General features: G+C 30.3%; 1 protein-coding gene across 6 annotated transcripts in view; it reads left to right on the top strand.

Moving 5' to 3' along the window:
- LOC129913267 (dual specificity calcium/calmodulin-dependent 3',5'-cyclic nucleotide phosphodiesterase 1) overlaps window positions 1-22,321 on the top strand; it is a 499,680-nt gene that overhangs the window by 476,981 nt on the left and 378 nt on the right. For all 6 annotated transcript variants that reach the window (XM_055991869.1, XM_055991857.1, XM_055991865.1 and 3 more), the window contains 2 exons: window positions 18,924-19,173; window positions 19,453-20,551. In XM_055991869.1, coding sequence (XP_055847844.1) covers window positions 18,924-19,173; window positions 19,453-20,551 — 1,349 coding nt within the window. The remainder of the gene's footprint in view (window positions 1-18,923; window positions 19,174-19,452; window positions 20,552-22,321) is intronic.

Genomic DNA, 22,321 nt, shown 5'->3' on the forward strand with positions numbered 1-22,321 from the left:
CACTTCTGTTTTCTTCAAATGACACGAATTATCACGTTTGCTTAGTTATTGCAATCAGCAAACACAAAAATACAACCATTACCGTTCTTTTTGTGTTAAAATGAACCCTCGGCGTCAAATACTTTTGGAACCACACGTACAACAATTTTACACAAAAAAACTTTTCGCTCAAATTGAACTCACTTTTTTGTTTGTCCATTTTTTAAAATTTAAGTGGCAATGGTAACTGCGGATCCGAATGTATCCACTGAAAGCTTACGTAAGACTGAATTATATTTTGCTCTTTTTGCTTTGAAAAGAAGTCATTAAGTGGGAGATATTGAAAGGGTGCCATATCACCCGTGGTGCCATATCACCCGACTTTACCCTACAGTAAGTCATACTGTATTTTGTACTTACAGAATTTTAAAATACAGTGTTTTGAAATACAGTGTTTTGAAGTACAGTATTTTTGAGCATACTGTATTTCGAACCTAACCCCTTTTCTACATAATATAAGCTTACTCAACGGTGTTATGACATTTTTCATTCAAAGTTCCCATTTTTATTGCCAAAAAAGGGGCTTACATCGAAAAGTTTATGGCAAAATAAAAATAAGTTTATCGGTAAAGATTTTGCCATTTAAAGCAGAAACACAATCACGCTTTGCCGTCGATTTTGACAACTGCCAAAAGTTCAACCATACGAAATCTGTGTTACCTCACACAATGACGCTTTTTCTACATACGCTTTGTTTGACAAACGTAAGTAAACGTAAGAAAGCGAGCAAAATTTCAACCAGACTGAACTTTTGCTCGCTTTCTGAAATTTATCAGGCATAGTTACAGTCACCCACATAATTATTGGGCCAAACGTGAATAAAAAAAAATAAATTATAACAAAACCAAGTGTTTTTTTGTTTCTCTATAGATTTTTCACAAAAAAAAAATGACATCGAGATATTTTAAATAAAAACAATTTACGATTAAAAACAACAATAATTTAATGATGTTTTATTGTTTGTTCTGTTTAAAAAACAATTTATTTTGATTGGTTTTGTTTTTATAATTATAGGATTAAAGAATAAACAAATTTCTATGCATTTTTTAAACACAATAATATCCTTCTTCATTTTTCCACATTTAAATCAAGATAAAGACTTGGCTCAATAATTTTTTAAGTGACTGGGCACGTTCAAAGAGCTAACATAAAGCTATCGGATAGCTTTTTGCTGTTGTAAACAATGTTAAAAATTAGCAAGGAAACGAACCATTTTCTGTCAAAAAATAATCTGAAGGTATCCCAGAATTTATGGTATACCTCAGGTATCCGAGTGATCAGCTGATATACATTTGGCTTTTTTTTATTTTCATTACTTTTCGGGCGATTATTCTGTGTTTCTGCTTTTAAATTTTTGACAATTGTTGTGTTAAAAATTTTGGAAGATTAATTGCGAAACATTTTATTCTTCATTTGACATCTATCAAATACAAGGTTTATATTAGCTACGTTCCTTTGGAAACATTTATCTACTTCTTAGTACTTAAAGCTGATTTGTGCTACTTTTTCAATAGAGTAATTATAGTACATAAATCTAGTTGAAACAAACTTTTAGTACTAAGCAGTAAATGCCGCCAAGCGAACGCAGCTATTATGATAAATCAAAATGTAGGTTAAATTTCAATGTCTCCAGAATAAAGAAGAAATTATAACTCAAATGTCTATGACTGGGCCCTTTTAATGGTATTTTTCACCTCAACACAATCTCAAGTAATCTAACTTTAGAAAACTATAAAAAAAAATACTTCTTGGCGAGAATATTAAATAACATTTTTTTGTCCCACCAAGAAAAAATATACATATATACAAGTTAATTAACAAATTATAATTGCCAAATTAATTGACAAATTAAATAAAAAAGTCACGCTATATTTGACAAATTATTGTTTTCTATTTATTAAGTTGTTGTTGTTGTTGGGCTTTTTAAAAGTCTGACAAGTCAAATTACTTGACTAGAAAATTAATGGCATTTGTCTCCCCCTCTCTAAAGATACTTAAACAACATTTAATATCTAATTTGTTGCATTCAATATGTCCGGAAGGAAAAGGAAATAGGTGAAACTTTCACCTCTTAACCGCAACTATGTAGCTAAAACTATGTATTTCACACCAAGATCATAAATTTTCTTATTTGCGTGTTTAATACTCAGTACGTACACTTTGTAGGAGAAAAATAAAAAAAAAACACACAAATACAAATAAAAATGAAGAAAATAAAATAAAAATAAAAAAAAAGGTAAAAAAAATGTGAATTTAGTTGCAAATCGCACGAGATGCTTTTGTGTGCTAGTTAATGGAAAATTTTCTTTAAGGCTATTTTTTTCTCCTTTGGGTTTGCAAAGGAGTGCTTGGTGATAAATAGTACCTTTTTATTGCACAAACATGCAATTATACGGTTTAAAGTTAATTCTAACTTAAATTGCTTACTTCTGGAATATTTTTGCAGTCAGTATTCACGAATGGAATTTTTAAAAAAAGTAATAGAATACTACAATGTTAAACGTCAGATTTTTACAATTCTTTCAAAACAAAGTTGCTTCCTCCTGCTGACAATTATTCTTCTATAAAGCCTTACATTAGCAACAATAGTATCTGTAAGGGCTTATAGAAGCATTATTGCTAATTGGTCTCTTTTCTAGCTATACCGTCTTGAGAACCACACAGAGGGAAAACACGCAGATTTTTTCCAATATTCTACAACACACATCCTGCTGTTCTTTTTCAACATTTTAACTCTTTATGATGCAAAAACCTCATATTCCTGATGTTATCCTTATTTGTATATTTACTTTCTTTAAAATACAACCCCAAATGTACTTAAATACACCGATAAAGCTAGTTTTGACATCTGCTTTCTATTTAAAGTCCCAAATAAACCTCCTTAAACAAAGATACAATCTCTTGAATATCCTTTTTTCAGGATAACTATCATTCCTTTTTACAATACGATTACTCATTGACTCTGTATCGGTGGTTTTCCTTATTTCTTCCAATTTTAATATAAATAGTTCCCTTCCTTTTGGTGGTCTAGTTTAAGGGTTTGAAAATATATATTCCCTTTAGAAGACCAACCAACGATATAAAGGTAAGTATAGTTAAGAATTTCTTACCTGACATTTCTCCATTTATAAATAAGGACTCTGCCGCAGGAGAAAAATATTACCACTTATAGGATGGGTACATGGACTTTTTCTTTCGTGCTTACCAACATTCGTGCGGCATCAAACAAAAATATAGGCAAGAGTCGTATCTTTTATCCCATCATGCTGGGTTTGTGTGTGCAATTTTTTTTTTTTTTTTTTTTTTTCTTTACCTTGCCATTTCGTGGCTTTAATCGGCATAGTTAGTTATAATACAGAATTGTTGTTTGTTAATCTTTTATAGGTATATATGTACGTAAGCTTTCTTTTCAATAAGGAATGAATAAGGAATAGACCTATGTAAACTGGGGGGAATGTATAAGAAACACCCTATTATTTTCAGTCCTGTGTCTCTTGCTCTTAGTTTAAACTAAACGTGCAAAGAAATAAGTTCTAAAAATACAATACTTTTAAATACCTTAACACTTAAATACTTCGGTTTGGCGAATATTTTCGTCTTTGTGTACGTTTATAAGAGTTTTAAAAAAGTCCTTTACCATTAACACTATGTTAAGGCGTGAAATTTAAGGAAGTGTTTGCGGTCATTAAACATTTTTAACAATAAAACCGATATGAGTCCAGCTAGACGTGATAGTCGGACACAGAGTATAATCACTGTTGAACTGATACAGTTCATAATTCAATTCCGTGCTAAGGAGCAACAGGATAAAAGGAAAAGGTGTGCATTTGTTAGAAAGGGTTTCATACGAATAAAAAATATAATAAAAATAGAAATAATGTTAAATCATGGACCGAATAAGGAAAGTGTATAAATTGTTGTTTCTTCTTCTTAAAAAAAAAAAAAACTCACTTTCAGCTTCTTTATATTCACTGCTGTAGTAAATTAGCACTGTTCAAGCACTTTAGTTTACTACTTTACTCGCAAAAGATATCCCTTAATTGAGTTTTCTGTGAAAGCAAGTAAATTAAATGAGAAATCGTCTTCGTTTCGAAGAAAAAATTCATTGAAAAGAACTTTTTTGTGACAAGTCTGATGTCTGCGGAAGTGTTTCTTATAAGATGTTTTCCCCGAAAGTTTTCCACTAAATGATAGAACGATGGATGAAGTTTAAGTGTTATTGCAGTACGTACATTGTACATGATTTGTGTTGAGATGAATTTCACAAGAAAAATAAGTGTTAAATCTGAAACTCTAAGAAAACACTTAACAAAAACTCAGTAAAAACAATTAAAATTCTCTCACAGTGAAATACTGCATTAAATGACGGAGTTAATAAAATATGCATTTCACCTGTTTCATTGATTTTTTTAATCGGTAATTTTATTTAAATGAACTTGTAACTGGATATTCTTAAAATCTAGTAGTATAAGTATTAACTTTAGTAAAATTTTTAAAGAAAATCATTAAACATGAGTTTGAACGCAGATATTTGTCAACCTTGGTTGTTAAATTACTTTTGTAGCTCGGGAAGTAAAATTACTGACTACACCAGCTGGTAGGTGCTTTTACTGCTATCAATTATTCACAAATACAGATAAATACTCACTTGCTGACGTAATTAGAGATGATTTTTTGTGACAGCTTTTGTCTGGCAATATCGAAATGCACAATTTGAAGCTAACAACTAGCGGAGTGTGACTTACACTGAAAATAATATCACAACAAAAACATTACTGTTAAAAAAAGAGCCAAGTTCACCTATGTTGAAATTATGCTGACACAAAAAGTACTGAGATGTAAAAGTGTACCAAGTTCTAAAGTTTGGGTTCAAATTCGTATCAATAAAATTTTGATTGTTCTCTTGACAATTTTTCTTTTAATTACCGATTTTTTTTAAAGTTATTTCAAAAATTGCCAAGTAAACAATCAAAATTTTATTGATACGAATTTGAACCCAAACTTTAGAACTTGGTACACTTTTACATCTCAGTACTTTTTGTGTCAGCATAATTTCAACATAGGTGAACTTGGCTCTTTTTTTAACAGTAATGTTTTTGTTGTGATTTCACTTCTTTTTGCAAGGTATGGCTGTAGAATTGAAAATATCTATATTTGATGAAAATTTCAGTGAAAATGGGCGGTTGCCACGCCCCTGGCTGAAATTCTCAAACTTTAAATTTTTTCCTTTGTATAAACTACCAGCTCTACCATTCTACCAAATTTCAATAATCTACGATAATCAGAAAGGCTCTATAATATTTTATGAAAATTCAGCGGAAATGGGCGGTTGCCACGCCCCCTGGCTGAAATTCTCTTACTTAAAATTATTTCCTTTGTATTTACTAGCAGCTCTACCATTCTACCAAATTTCAAGATTCTACGATAACCAGAAGAGCTATATAATATTTTATGAAAATTCAGCGGAAATGGGCGGTTGCCACGCCCCCCTGGCTTAAATTCTCAAATTTTAAATTTTTTCCTTTGTGTAACTACCAGCTCTACCATTCTACCAAATTTCAAGATTCTACGATAATCAGAAGTGCTCTATAATATTTGATGAACATTCAGCGGAAATGGGCGGATGCCACGCCCCCTGAATAGAAAATCTCAAATTTTCGATTTTTCCCTTTGTATACACCACAAGTCCTATCACCGTGTAAAATTTCAAGCTTCTACGTTTACGGGAGGTTCTCCATAATTTTGATGATCTGTCAGTGAGTGAGTGAGTGAGTGAGTGAGTGAGTGAGTGAGTGAGTGAGTGAGTGAGTGAGTGAGTGAGTGAGTGAGTGAGTGAGTGAGTGAGTGAGTGAGTCAGTCAGTCAGTCAGTTGTGAGGAGTTTGGTTTGGACCAGCTCAACAAATGTAGCGAGTTTGAAATTTCTAGCATCTCTGGTGTGGAAGTTAGAGGGGGGTCGAAAATGGCCTGAGTTCTTTCCTGTAAATAAGGGTGTAGTGCCAAAGTTGCTAGAGAACTTGGCTGGGCACTACCGTGCCCCTTGATATTATTGTAAGAGTTGAGTTTAATGCTGCCTGGATGCCAAAAGTTAAAAAAAAATGTTTAACTTCTACAACTTGTGTCCGTTGCCCCTATCAGCTCCAGTTTCCGGTAGTAGCAGCTATATGAATCGTCCATAAAAAATTTCATCAGTCTACCACTTATTTTTAAAGAGTAATTGGTAATATTCTTACTCTTGCTTTTTCAATAAAAGACTATTCATAAAGACTCCAATAACTTTTAAAATTATGGTCGAGTCATTTTAGTTTATTTTTATTTGATTTGGCGTTAAAAAATACCCTGCAATCATTTATCATATGAGTTAAAATGTTTCATATGGTGTAATTTGAAATGCAACAAAATATGTGTAACACCTAAAAACTCTTGTATCTACTCTTCCGGATGAAATCCTACGTGGGCCAATATCTCTTAAGATTTCTTATATTGAGTACTACCAACTATGTCAAGTTCATACTTTTATCACAATTGACTCCTATTTCCTACTTTTTGGGAAAAAGAGATATTTTTTTAATTCCAAAAATAAATTAGGAAAATATGGCAAAGTTGTTTTTAAATTTTTAAAACATTTTCAAAAAGTAAAATAAAAAAAAAGTAAGATTCAAAATAGTTATAAAATTTTGGCGTATTAAGGGCCATTTTGTTCACTATTGCTCAACTTGAAGCAAACTCTCGAGTTAACCAACTTGAGAGTTGACTATAACTCGAGTGTTGAAACGCAAGTTGTAATTTCTTTTTATTCACTAATTTACTCAACTCTCCATTTTTTGGAGGAAATCTTCAAAAGACAATTGGCAGTAGTGTGGGACTCTTAACTACTAAAACCACCTCTTAATCAGGACCAATCTTGAAAGATCGACATCAGATTTTGTCTTTCACTTTGTAAATCACTTTGGGGGAAGATTAAACTTTTAATACTATCCCATGTTTTTTTAGACCATAAGCTTGGTTCTTCTTAATCTTCGAGCATGGTTTCTTACATTCAAGATGGACTCCAGAATTAGTATGACTTTGCAGTCTCTCATTTCTATTTGTAAGTCACGATGTAGGTCGCTATTTCTTGTGTACCAAGGTGCATTAACTTTTCCACGAAGTACTTTGTTTTGGAATTTTGGATGATTTCGGTAATTGTTTTCTTTGTACAGCACAATAATTGGATTCCATAGGTCCAAACAGGCTTTAGTACTTGATTATACAGCATTATTTTGTTTTGAGTTGAAGATCTAAAGTTGGCCAACTTCAAGTTTGAAAAATATTCCTGGGATATTTATAAAATATGGAACAAAACCTGTCATTTATTTAATTGAAATAAAAAATTCGATAGCATATCGTCGGCTTAGATTGTAAACCTGCTAACTCCACATAAAAATGATTTCATAAATTGATTAAAAATACAAAAAGCTTTCAAATCTTATCAATTCTTTTACATTTAGAGCCAATTTTTCAATCTTCTAATAAACAGTCAGTTAACTGTTCGACGAATAAAGTTATTAGGCTCATAAACAATCAGATAAAAACATTGAATTTTTCAATCAAGAATAATTTATTCTACAGAATAACAAAAAAAAATTGTCAAATTCAAAAATATTTAAAATTAAACGTCATTTTTATTCATGATTGTTTTTGTTTTCTTGTGTTCCACTGTATTTTTTTCAAAATTCTTTCAAAACAGCTTTGACAACTGACACAATATTTTTGTTGAGATTATTCCTAAGAATAACTTTTATTCGTCTCTGAAAGAAGCAGATAGTTTTATTCATAGGAATAAGGTATATCTGCTTGTTGAAAAATTGATTTTTTCTCCATCCTTAGCAATAACTACTAACTGACTGTTTAACTGACTATTGAAAAATTGGCCCTTAATAGTATAAAATCTAAGGAATAACTTTATGCTGGCTTGAATTTATTCAAACATTTAGAAATATTTTATTTTTTGAACAATTTTGTCACGAGTGTAAAAGTGGAGTTAGCAGGTTTACACTCTAAGCCGACGATATTTATATTCTTTTTTTTGTTTAATTTGTTAAATTGTTTTAAAAAAAATCAAATTATTATGACAAAACTAAAGAAGAGCACAAAATTTTTCTCGCAAAATTTCTAGTTTCCTCAGCCAACTTCTACTTTTTCCAAGAGTTAAAAAAATCTAAAGTTTATCAACTCTCGAGTTGAGAATCAAAAGTTTAAAAGGTCAACTTGGAGTGAATAAAACCGAATTCGGAAGTTGAACATAAGATTCCTCAAGTTATGTTTAACTTCAAGTGGAAAAAATGGCCCTAAGAGTATTTGTTTATTATTTATTTATTAAATTTTTGTATACAAACGACATTTTCGATGCCAAAACTAGAAGTGATATGTTTGGAAATCGGAGAAATTGGTTCTTAATTGTAAATAGAATAGAATTTTCTTTGTTAAGCCCAGTATATAGTTGGATCTAAATTTTATTTTCCACACATTTTTTTCCCAAAATGTAACTGAATTGAATTTTATTCAATAATTGTAGCTAAATAATTTGCTACATTTTGGAAAAAATCTAGTTTTGGCATCACATTTTCGTTTCCAACATTATTTATCGGGACGCAGAAAAAAAGTGAAGAAAAACAAAAAATTTTTTTACTATAGTTTAGAGCAAATACGTTTGAAAATTTTCACTTTTGCATGCACAACTCCACTTTTGGAGTCAATGTACATAGTTAAGGCCTTAAAATAAGATTGTGAGAGAAATTTTAAATTGAAAAATATTTCTATTTGAGGGAAAAAATAACTAAATTGGTCGTAAATGTGTCTGTAACTGTACTCTTATTATTTTTCTCTTCAAAATTGAAAAACTCTATTCCCTTGAAAATAGTTGGTAATTCTACATACAATATACGTACTAAGTGTTCTTTCTTACTATAAAAAGATATACTGAAAATTGAATTTCGAAATTGCCGCATAAATTCACCTATTCTATGTGGTTTCTTCGGTAGTTTATCTATTTTTTTTTTTTTTTTTTCTGTAAGAAATTTTCTCAAACAAAACAAATCCAATTTCCGAATGCTGCTGATTGCTTCCTTAAGTGTTTGTGGTACTGACAAGTGTATTGTGTACTGTCATCCTTGGTCTTTCTTCCAAATTTTTTTTTTCATGCTACGATTCCGGATTTAGTTTCATAAAAGATTGTTTGCAATTAGAGACTACTATCCATTTTACCAAAAAAAAATCACTTTTACAAACATTAAAAACCCAAAATGGCCGAATGACAGAATAAAAGTTTGAAAACTATCATAAATCAATTCGTCCGAAAGTTTTAAAGTTTCTCTCTGCTCAAAGAATGATAACTTTATATATATTTTAATATTTTCCACCATATTTGTGGCCACAAAGATTATATTGAAATTAGGTATTTTAATTGGTTTCCAAGAATTTTGTGCTGCTTTGTGGATATTTTAATTACCAACCATTATTGCAAACAGGGGCGTATACAGGTTTGCTTCTTGGGGGGGGTCATGCCAATTTTTTTTTTTTCAAAAGTTTTGATAGCAGGCATAAACCTGAAAATGGGCTTTTTGAATTATTAAACATTTAAATTTGTGCGTCTTGCATTTCGAATCGAAAAGTTCCGAATGTAGTTCTAAAAGTAACCAAACAAAAACGTTATGAGATTTGTTTAAGTTTAGCGTTAAGCCTTAAAGCCTAGAACGCTGCTGATGTGAAACGAAATTTTTCGTCGGTCTCCACGAGGACAACAAAATGCTTGCGAAAACTGGACCGAAAAATACTCAAAAATTGCAAAACATAAATGAAAAAAAAGCAAACACGCATTGCAGAAAGACATGCAATGACAAAATGAACAACAAAAACAAACAAAAAAACTCAAAATGTCATTTTTCCACATACAATGAATGTCCCCGGCAATTGTTTGTGTGCGAAAAAGAAGTTTAGACTTTCAATTTCGTTGTGCCGAACAGCGTACTACAGAACGAAAAGTTGAACGAAATTTTCGGGTTACCATTTCGTTGTTTCATTTTTGTATGGGATTTTTCGTTTCTTATCAGCCGCGTACTAGGCTTTAATTTTGACCAATTGAGGCTATCCTCTCCTAAAAATAAAATGTACTGTACGAGTACTTCGATTGAATAATTTGCCTTAAAACAACTGTTCATTGTTTTCCGCTAGCCCAGAAAGTTAAAATAAAAATCGTTTTTACTTAATAACAGTTTTTAACTTTTGAATTAAAAGTCTTCCTAACCTCAGGCAAACGCATCGCAAAGTTTTGTAAAAAAAATTGCATTTGAAAATATAATTTTTTTTTAATTTTGTTTTAAAATTGTATGGGAATTTAAAATACCTCTATTAAAATAGTAAAGACAAAAAGAATAATTTTGGCGATATTTTGGGATTCGTCCGTTTTCAGGTATTAATCAGCGGTTTACAATATAAAAAACATTCAGTTGTATTTATTAGATTAAGCCCTGCTTTTTCAATCGTCAGATAGACTATCAGAAGAATAAATGTCACTATAAAAAAAAAAACTTTTATTCCTAGGAATAAGCTCTAACTTAGGTTTATCTAACTATTCAAAAAATTAGCCCTAAGTGATATTTAATAATAATATTTAAATTGCCTTAGATAAGGTTGCTTACATTGCTTCTATAATTGGCTGGCCATTGATGATTAACAAATCCATAGTTGTTTCAAAAAATGCAACAGATCTAGCAAATTTAGTATGTACAAAATACTGTGATATTCTGTAAGCAAACAAAATTCACCAAATTTTATCACACGAATGTATTGAACTGGAACATTGCAAAAAACTAAAAAGATTTGAGAAATGATACCCTTCTTTAACATTTTGCCGATGACGAATTTTATCAACAGAATTGACACAGCAAGGCCACAGAAAGCTTCCCTATTTAAAACATATTTTATTCACTTCATCATATAAAAAAATAGAAGATATGGCTGCTTCTTTTATTTGCTGGTAAGCAGTGTCTTGTTCTTAAGATATTATTTTTGTGTACCTACCAGATTCAATTTCTTTTAAAAAGCTTTGAATATAATACTTATCCGGATTTTGTTTCCATACAAAATTCTACAGCACAGCTCAACTAATATTATCGAACGAATCAAAATAATCCTAATCCAGCATAGCGTTCGCTAAAAATATGACCACATCTCCAAAATAATATGGTAAAATAGTTTGTTTGAATACCAAAAATTTGTTTTACTTTTAATTTTCGTTCATGTTCTAAAACTTCAACATTTTGAAAATAATCTTACTCAAGAGATTTCAGTATCACATAACAAACTCTTTTTTAAGTTCTGAGTTCTTGGGGGGGTCATGACCCCGTGACCCCCCCCTTGTATACGCCGTTGATTGCAAAGGGGAATGAGTTGACAGGGGATTTCAAAGTAAATATTTGTAGGTAATTCGTAATTAGGTGTTGGTATTTTTGATACATATTTTTAAAGCGAAAAGCATGTGTATCACTCTCGTAAAATTAAGTCTAATCCGATTATTTTGTAATTAACAATTTACCTACCTATTTAAGCTGATGATTCCATAGGAAATTTATATATTCTATTTGAGCTGTTTGGTTACTTGTCGATATTATATTTTCTCTTTGTTGTTACCATATTATTTGGAGGTGTGTTTACAGCCTCAGGATTAAAGGTTCACCACGATGAGGTGGCATATACTTGTGACAATGAATTATTTTTAACCATGTATAATGTATTTATTTCGTTAAACATAATTGTTGGGTGGATTCTGTGGCCAGAGAATATTAATGGGGTAAATGATGGAAATAAATTTATTTAGTTATGTGAAAATATTTAATATAAATAAAAGAGAGTTTACATTTTACATATATTGCACTTACTTATAGCCTGTTTTCAATACAGCCTAAATGTAAATGAGATAATTCCGCAAATTAGGTCAGTTCGAATTTCAAATGAAATAATTTCCTATACGATTTGACATTCGAAATGAGATAATTTGCGATATTGTCACATTTGAGATCTAGTGAAAACTGGCTATTAAGCTTGGACAGCTGAAAATTCACTGAAAAAAAGCTGTCATACATGACTTTCATAAATACACTGAATGAAATTCAAAAATTATTATTATAGCGCTATTACTGTAAAAAATGCTGACATCCTATGAGAAATGTAATATAATAAATCAAAGTACATATGGGTCAACTGAAATGAATTCGTACTTTTAATGTACTACCTTGCGGTTTTGAAATGTAGCTTTTGAGCGCTTAAAAGTGCCTTTATCTTATGTTTTTGAAATTAGTTTCCGAGTAGCTTTCGTCAAAAGTAGGACCTTTGACTACACATCAAAAACTAACGCGCATAAATCAAACAGCTTACACTGACCAAACAGCTAGGGATGGCATCAAATGATATGTACCGAGTACCGACAATCAATTAGTTAACACGGGCTTCGAATGACTCACGTAGATAACAGTTCGTAAGTTCATATTCGTATTTTTTAGCTTGAAAACAATGTCACTGCTAAATTACGATAAGAGTGGAGATTTTTAGCGAATCCTCTTTTACGGATAATTTTAAACATTGAACCAACACGACGCGACGTATAACATAACAGGAAGTGATGTTGTAGTATAAACGAGCAATAAATGCGCAGAAAAGTACGATATACGCCCGACTTAAAGTGCCAAAAGCAATTAATTTGTGTATGAATGTTTTGACAACCAAGTAGAAATGCACTCAAATTTTGGTTCTTACTTCTTCAACAAAAGTTGAGCCTTAATATTGATCAACACGTCCATTTTTACTCTACTTCTTTGACCATCGCAAAACAACATAATGCGGACGCAACTTTAAGTTAAAGTTAGTCTTTGTCTTTGGCTTATTAACTTAAACCTTAGATGTATCAGACAATCATCAAAAAGACTTAAACAGTCTTGGGAAGAAGAAAAACAGTTCTCTTAGACACTGGGTGATATGCATAAAAAAGTAGTACTTACTCAAAGTAAAAGGTGAAAGTAAATACTATAAATTCTAGTAAAAGGTAAAATTAATAGTATTTACTTAATTTCGTATGCATAAAAAAAAGCACCTGCTAGCAGGCAAATACTTTAAGTAGATACTAAATTCATCCAAGTAAATACTAGAATTCACCCAAAAATGATAGTAAATACTTTTTTTTAGATGATTGGTATTCGTTTCGAATTTAAGCCTGGTACGTATGCTGCTGAAGCGATACGAAAATTTTCTTACAAAAAAAAGCACAACTAAATTGAACGAAAAATTATTTTCAGCTTAGCCAACGAAATTCTTAGCTTTGCCCGCACATTTGGAAAAATTAAAATCATTTGTCACTAGCATTTAATTGTCCAGGTCATTTTACTTGCTAAAAAAGAGTTTTTTGACTTTGGAGACCTAGACAAATTTTCGTTTAGCTTTAGCAGCGTACTAGGGCTTACAAATAAATTGTTCTGAAAGTTTTACCGTGTAATCCAATACAAATTTTTACTGTTTCTTAAATTTGAGTTTGTGATGTGAACATCTGTTCGTGCTTTTTTTGTGAGTCAAAAGTGAACTTAACAGCAGCATAAAAAAATTGAACTTGAGATAACAGTCAGATATTACATGATGGCTCTAACGATTTTCTTTAAAAAATTTAATATTGAAAATATGGACCGTAATAAACGGTATTTCCCATAGAATCGTTTTCTAGTAAACGACACCACCAATTTCAATAAAAAAATATGAACAAAAACTTTTTAGTGGCCTTAATATTAAAATAAAACAAAATGTTCAATAAAATCATTTTTGGATTAAAAAAAGATCGAAATTTTGTATGAAAAATCTATCTATTGAAACTTTATTTTTATTTATCAATTAATATATCTTCTTTTTAATGGAATACCATTTTTATTTTTAAAAAAATTTGTGAACATTTTTATATGAAAAAAAACTTCTTTTTAAAAAAGCGGCTCTAGATTTCCAATTCTTTGTGATGCATTAAAAAAAAACAAACGTTATTTAACTTTAAACCAAATTTTATATTATTTTAAAGTTTTTTTTATATTTTTTAAAAATGATCTTTTATGAATTTGTAAAAAGCTTTAATATTTCAAGCAACTTTTGACATAAGAGCAAGTACGTGCGACACAGTTTTGCATTTTTTTTTTCATTGCGAATTCCTTAAAATATATTATTCATGGCTAGTAAAGTTAATATACTGTTGGCAATTTAAATATGATTCAGAGATGAAATTATCTCAACAGTTTTGAAACTTGACATTACTTAAAATAAAAACTTATTGAAAAAAAATTACTATTAATTTACAATAATGACTTATTGATAAAGTTTTTTTAAATTTAACTCTGAGCCCGATAATCGATCATTCTAAACTTTTTGGTAATTGATACATACAAATTCTGCCACTTCGACAAATATTAACAACCATCCATTTTTAAGAAATACCATGAAAAGATTGCGTCAAAATATGACTCAAGACTGCTATTCATAAGTTTCATGGCTTCATAATTGCGGTTTTAAAACAAAAAAGTATATACTATCAATTTTACAAGTTGGTATTTTGTAATCTTGAAAAAATCTAGTAATTCCTAAAGAAAAAAAGTACTTACTAGTTTTTATGCATATGGAATAAAGTATTTACTGAAAAAGTTCATCCAAAAAAGTAGTTACTATGAATGATAGTAAATACTTAATTTTCAGCATTTACTTGATTGTTATGCATATGAAAAATAGTATTTACTTGAAAATTCTCTAGTAAAAGCATTTGCTATTTTTTATGCATATCACCCACTGTTACAAATTATGTTGAAATAAATTACCACACATGAAAGCATAAATTCAAAACCTGTCAAAATACCGTTTTTGTTTTTGCATTTGTAAACAATTTTATTTTAAAACAGAAGTTAATAGAATATTTCTGACTTTGGACTCAAGCAAACTCCTAATCTAACTCTTGCTGACTAGTATAAAGAGTTTCCTGGATATAGCCAAACCAATGCAAATGCTTTATTTTTTCAACAAATTGGACTGACAGGAAATGAAATTCGTCGAGGATATTACAGTTATTATGTTATAGCTAAAAGTCGTCCATTCCACGAGTGTTGCATTAATTTTATAATTTTTGGTCTTCGTTCACTATACTATAATTCAAAATACGTTGAATTCTAAAGTTGAAAAGGCAAAAGAATTTAAGTTTTCATTTAACAATAAAAACCTATGGCAATAAATTTTCTTGCAACAATAATACAAATCTATACTCTTTTCTCAAGGTCAGATATATGCTTACTTGCACGTGTCTCTGACAGACTCAGTACCAACAAACAATATTTTCCAGATAAAGCAATATTGTACAGGTTGACCTTTAATTCATCTTCATTTATAATATACCTACTCTAACGTTCTTTCATCTCGTTTAAAATGAAACATATCTTTTATACAAGATATTTCATATGTGTACGGAGATTGTAAAGAAACCTTTTGATGCTTTTAGTATAATATAGATTGTAGAATATTTAAAGTTCTATTTTTTACTTCTTTGATTCTCTTTAAAGGGGAATATCTATCCCTTTGGGGGATTTTATGTCATTTTCTATTGTCTTAAATGCGTTTGTCTACACGTGCATATTACTTTTTGATCTCAATTGTTTCGATAACAAAAAAAAAAGAAATTCTTTGTTAACATGAAACTTATGTACATACTTAGTTTTTAATAAAATATTTACATATCCTATGCGTGTGGTTTTAATAGCATACTAAAGCTTAAAACACATATCTATACACATGAGTTTACTGGTTACTATTTACAACCAGCAATTGAATTTTGTGTTTTACATTTTCATAGAGTAAAATATAATTTTTTATGATACACATAACGTTCGGGTTGAATTGTTGTGTATATGAAAAAACATTCAATGTTCAAAAACGTATAAAAAGATACAAATAATATTGTTATAGTAGTTTGTCGTAAAATGTTATGGACACTTTTTATTGTATGTGATGTTATCGAAACTATCAAATGAATTTACATTTTTTAAAATTTTATTTTACTAATATTGTCATATAACTACTATCCAGATATGCTTATTATAAAGAGGTAATCCATGAGTTAATTGAAGGGCAACTTTAACTCCTATATAAGTTCAGTGAAAACAAAAATAACAATTGAACGTTCACTGTGGCGTATACGTAACATTACAATTTTATCATTGAAGACCTTTTGATGAAAGCGAAAAACAATAATAATGCATTGTATTGTTAATTGTTATTATTTAAATTATTAAGGTTTTAATTTTTTTTTAGTCCACTAATCCTACAAAAAATATCTTCTTTTATGAAATATAGTCTATTTGACTGCCCTGGTCAAGCATCAAATTCAATATGAAAAGAATTAATTAATGATTTTTATACTGTAGTGAACTCAGTCATACAACCACAGAATAACTTAAAATATACAAATTAAATGGTTTAAAATGAAAATTCAAACAAAAACAATAGGAAAAGAACCTATATCCAATGCATTTTATGTCGAAAAAAATGAATGCTTTTATACAAAACTTTTGTTTCAATGAGGAACATCGTAAAAAATTTGAATTGATTCTATAAAAAAGGATAACATCAGCATAAAATCTATATCACTGGGCATTATATTTAGGTAGATGTACGTGAGTTCAAATATGTAAAAGAACGAATTCATTTTCTGTCATTCTTCGTTTGTGACAAGGCTGAATAGTATCGATGTATCTATAAATTGATTTTCGCCATAAAGACCGATGGTTATAAAAAAAATAAAAGCAGACATAGCTAGATACTTTTATGGTATTTTATTGTAAAAGGACATTTTACTATTTATGACAATTGTGTGCATCAGCAATAAAACAATACATATGTGGATAGGTTGTCATTATATATATCTCTTTCCAGAGTCATAAACAAAAAGGCTTTTAATATAAAAATTTCATCGTTGTGACGTATGAAGGGAAATTTTTTTTCTGCACAAAAATGAAAATGATTGTCAATAGCTGTGTTTTATTTTCCATGTGATCCGGATCAGATCATTATTTTTATTAGCTTTACAACAAAAGCAGGATTTTGTTTTGTTATTGTTTCGCAAATAAATCAATGATCTGATATGGATCACGAGGAAAATAAAACACAGCTAATGTCAACATATTAATAGGTTCCTTATTTATAAATTTGAACTTTTTAAAATTTTTTTTAGGTTGAGTTGGTCAAAATGGATAAAGAATTGGGTTGCTTTGAAAAATATTCTTTTCTTATGGTGCAGGGACATAGCACCACATGACATACATAAGTCCAAAATCGAACTGTGGAATTATGTCCCACAGAGGTGGCGGATTTCTTCTCACAATTCGGATATGACGAATTGTAATCTCCACTTTGATATGGATTGATATTACAGACAGATGCGTGACAATATTGTTTGATCAGCCAAAATATTATTGAAATATCTTGCCAAAGTGTGAAATTACAATTTTGTTTTGACAATATTGGACAATCAAGTCATTGTCCTTCAATTTTCTGACAAATAACTGACAAAACATATCGAGTCTTTCAAGCCAATTTATCAGAATCCCTAACAAAATTTTGAATTATGGACAGCATAATTGTTGTAATTGTAATTGTAATTCTTCTAGTACTAAAAAAAATTGGATACAATTTGTTTTTTAAATTTTATAACATAAAAACTAAGAATTAAAAAAATAGACATTTTCTGTAAACTCTGTCTGTTGTCGCTTACGATAAAAGGCGGAAAAGGTTCAATGTAGTTTCATTAACAGATGAGACAATGATGTTAGATTTTTTCATTTGTACACTATAATTCTATAATAAGTTTCATTTAGGCCCAAGTTTTTCACTCTTCATTAAATTTAAAGTCGCCATTTAAAATGGGAAATTTTAAAATTCGTATGCGATTTGACTTATTTACAATTTTGAATGGCGACTTTAAATATAATGTAGAGTGAATAAATTGAGCCTTAATTTAATATAAGTTTCTTTTAATAAATTAACATTGAATTAAAACAAAATATAATAAATAAGAATTATCATAAAATGTTTGCTGTCAAAACTAATTGAATTTATGAAGTAAAAAATTAGTTATTTTTTACTCGTGTCGTGAACCACTTTCATATAAATTTCATAATTTTATAATGAAATTAGAAGGTATTTTAAGATCGTATGTGTAAATATTCTATGTAAAAATGCGTGTTGTGTAAATATACATTGTTCATTTATGAAAAATAGAAGAAATGTGCTAAATGTGCATGTAAATTCTTAAACATTTAATCAATATATTTCTTTAAATAAAAAACAAATTGGCACCTACTTTTGTTGCTATACACACTTATTTTTAAAATTAACTTCAATCTTGTTAAATTACTTTAAAAATTTATGATTAAATGTTACATTTTTGAATTAAAATAATCTTTTCTTCTGAATGCTTTTCTTATGAGCATGTTTGATGTTTGTGATTCCATTTTTTTGAAATACTTCTTTTTTACAAAACCACAATACAAAACTTCTATACATTATAATTTTTTATTAAAATAAAAAAGAAATATTTTTTCATTTATTTTACTTCCTTATAACGCTTGAGTTTTTTAAAAATAAAAATAATTTATTTCTTTCATTCATTTTCTATTTTTTTGGTTTTGTTTTTAAAAATTTTACTTTTTCAATTTTATTGAATTCAAATACTAATGGATAATTTTTCATTTTTTCTCCCATAACCTTTTCCTAAATTTTGGGAAATTTCAAAATTTTCCTTGAACCATCCTCCCTGAACCAAAAACAAAATTCCTACAAACAACAGGAGACTCGCTGACGAAGATGATGAATTATCCGAGGTACAACCAGATGCTGTACCACCAGAGGTACGTGAGTGGCTGGCTTCCACTTTCACCCGGCAATTGGCTACAACTCGGAAACGGAATGATGAAAAACCGAAATTTAGATCTGTGGCACATGCCATACGTGCCGGTATATTCGTTGATCGAATATACAGAAGAGTTTCAAGCTCGGCGCTCATGCAATTTCCACCGGAAGTTGTTAAAGTCTTAAAGGTAAGTCTAATTTATGATTTCCTGAAATATCTATACAAGCTAATGATAAGTTTAGTGCTTTAACGTTGCGTTGGTGGTCAGATTTAAATTTGTTTCATGTTCAAAATTTTTTTAAATGAGGCTCTCTTCATTTTATGTAACGTAACGTAATATTATGTAACGTGACGTAATGTAACGTAACGAAATCAACGTAACGTTACGTAATGCAAAGTGTGAAAAATAATAAAATTTAATAATTTTAACATTTTAAATTCCATTTTGTTTGCTTCTTTTTTCTAGACGCTTGATGATTGGTCCTTTGATGTATTTGCTCTAGCAGAAGCGGCAAACGGACAACCTGTAAAATACCTTGGCTATGATTTGCTCAATCGTTACGGAATCATTCACAAATTCAAAATCGCACCCGCTACCTTGGAAACGTTCCTGAATCGCATCGAAGAGGGTTATTGCCGCTTTCGCAATCCATATCACAACAATTTACACGCGGCTGACGTTACACAAACCATTCACTTTATGTTATGTCAAACTGGTCTTATGAACTGGATGACAGACCTAGAGATTTTCGCCACCCTATTGGCTGCCTTAATACACGACTTCGAACACACCGGAACCACGAATAATTTCCATGTGATGTCTGGTTCTGAAACGGCTCTCGTCTATAATGACCGTGCGGTGCTGGAAAATCATCATATTAGTGCGGCGTTTCGTGTGCTCAAAGATGACGATTGCAATATTTTATCAAATTTGTCGCGTGAAGAATTCCGAGAGTTAAGAACTCTTATTATCGATATGGTTCTCTCGACAGACATGTCGTTCCATTTCCAACAATTGAAAAACATGAAGAATTTACTGACGTTGGCCGAGCCAACGGTGGACAAATCAAAAGCGCTGGCGCTAGTATTGCATTGTTGTGATATATCGCATCCTGCCAAAAAATGGTCACTGCATCATCGCTGGACGATGTTGCTGCTTGAGGAATTCTTCAGGCAGGGTGATCTGGAGCGAGAATTGGGACTGCCATTTAGTCCGTTATGTGATAGAAACAATACACTGGTTGCCGAATCACAAATTGGTTTTATCGATTTTATTGTGGATCCGAGTATGTCAGTTTGTGCGGATATGTTGGAATGTGTTCTGGCACCAATAGCACCAATGTGTAAAAATGCCAATGCCAGCATTGACGATGGCAATAATACAAGTTCGGTGGTGAGTAAATCATCGTGCGAGTCTATCAGTGAAGGTGTTGAAGTGTCGAATAATGGATCTGATGAAGTGTCATCTGCTGGACCTGGTGGCAAGCAGAAATTCCGTATTCGTAAACCATGGGTTAATTGCCTCACCGAAAATAAAAAGATTTGGAAAGAACAAGCTGTCAAAGGTAAGAGATAAAAAGTAATTTGCATGTTGCTATAGGAGATTATTATAATTAGTTGACTTGTTGAGGGCTGTGCCTTTGATGTTAAAAAAAAAAAACAGGATAAAAAGAAAATGCTGACTTTTGTATGAATAATAACTTGTGACTCCTCTTATCCTTTTTATAGTATCGTTAAAAGATGTTTCTTCTTAAGAAAATTGAAAAGGTTTTATTTAATCCTTTGATAATTTGTGAAAAATATTAAAAACAAATATAAGAGGGGTGATTTAAAAATAGACATTCTTTGTAATTTTGTAAGAAAAGGTGAAATGAAAGACTCAATAAAAACTTTAGAATGAAAATATTCTTCTTCCTTAGATACAGCTTCAAATTACAGCTATAAGACTTACGTAAATTAACATCTCTTCAACCCACGTGTTAATAGAGTTAAGTTATGACTTGATAGGTACATAAAATGGGCATCGTGTTAGCGCTGATGTGACATTAAGATCTTTCATAAAGGGTGGCTTACAAATTGTTCGTGCCACTCTTTGACAGTCACCGCTGGCTCTTGCCAAAAGTTGTATTTAAAGAAATTGTTTGATCAGAACAGGAACAGTTTAATAACGTCATAACAGAAAACCAAAAAAAAAAACAACTTTTGATAATTCTCAAGGATTCTAAGCTTTGCCCAGTGTCTCCTTTTAAATCCCTCCCTATTTTCCTAAAGCTCGCACTGTGTTTAACATATTAAGGGTATTTAACTCCCTTTAGTGCGCGTTAATTATATAAAAAAAAAAAAAAGTGTCAGTGTTGCCAGAATATTTTAGAGGCAAGGAGCCAATTTTGAAAAATCCAATTTTGAAAAAGAGCCGCTTTCAAAAGCCCAAAATAACGCAAACAATTTTTTTTGGCATGAGATTTTAGATTTTTTTTTTTTAATTTTCAGATAACTTCAAGTTTGTTTTTCATTTTGTTGATATATTCTGGTTTTCATGTTCCTTGACGGACGTGAAATAAAATTTTCAATACATAAAAATGAAAAATGTATGCAAATTGGTTGTCTCAGCCCATATTTCTGGTGGAATTTTGTTGTAAAATGTTTTGGTTGTAAAAGAGCTTTAAATCACCAAGTTCAAAACTAAAGGAACCGAATTCCGATAAATCGAATTCAACCTTGTTTTATTCGTAACTCATAAACTGAGTTGTTTACTTTTTGCACTGTTAACAACAGCATAAGATTACTTTCATTTTTTATTAGTATGCCAAAAATGTATAAGTTTTTGGCTCTGTAAGCCACAGCAAACGATTACATTTGTTTATCCTTAGCAATGGTTTTCTTGTTATTTACCTTTATCGTGCAAAATTTTACTGAACTAAGTACCTACCTACTGAATTACCAATATAACACGGTTTTAAAAACGAATTTTGTGTTTGGCTCTGAACAGCTGCAGTACAACCAGACATAGTTAAAAACAATATGTGCTCACCAGAATTTAAATTTTCACCTTTGTTAAAATTTAAGTCTGCTCTACAGTGGAATACATTTTAATCCAGTGTCAAAATTTAACCAAAGTATCCAAAGTAACGCATTTCACACACGGCCTTAATGTCGTGTGTCAATAATTGCGTTAAGATTTGAGTGCATTTGAAAAAAAAAAAAGAAGATAAATCGTCCTTTGAAAAATTGCCAAATGTAAACTTTGACTTACTTAACAATTATGACAAGTGATGCCAACAAATAATTTCTTATTTACTTCAAACATATATTTAATAAAAATTTTTAGTACTACT

This window comes from Episyrphus balteatus, chromosome 1 (assembly GCF_945859705.1).
Source record: "Episyrphus balteatus chromosome 1, idEpiBalt1.1, whole genome shotgun sequence".
NCBI lineage: Eukaryota > Metazoa > Arthropoda > Insecta > Diptera > Syrphidae > Episyrphus > Episyrphus balteatus.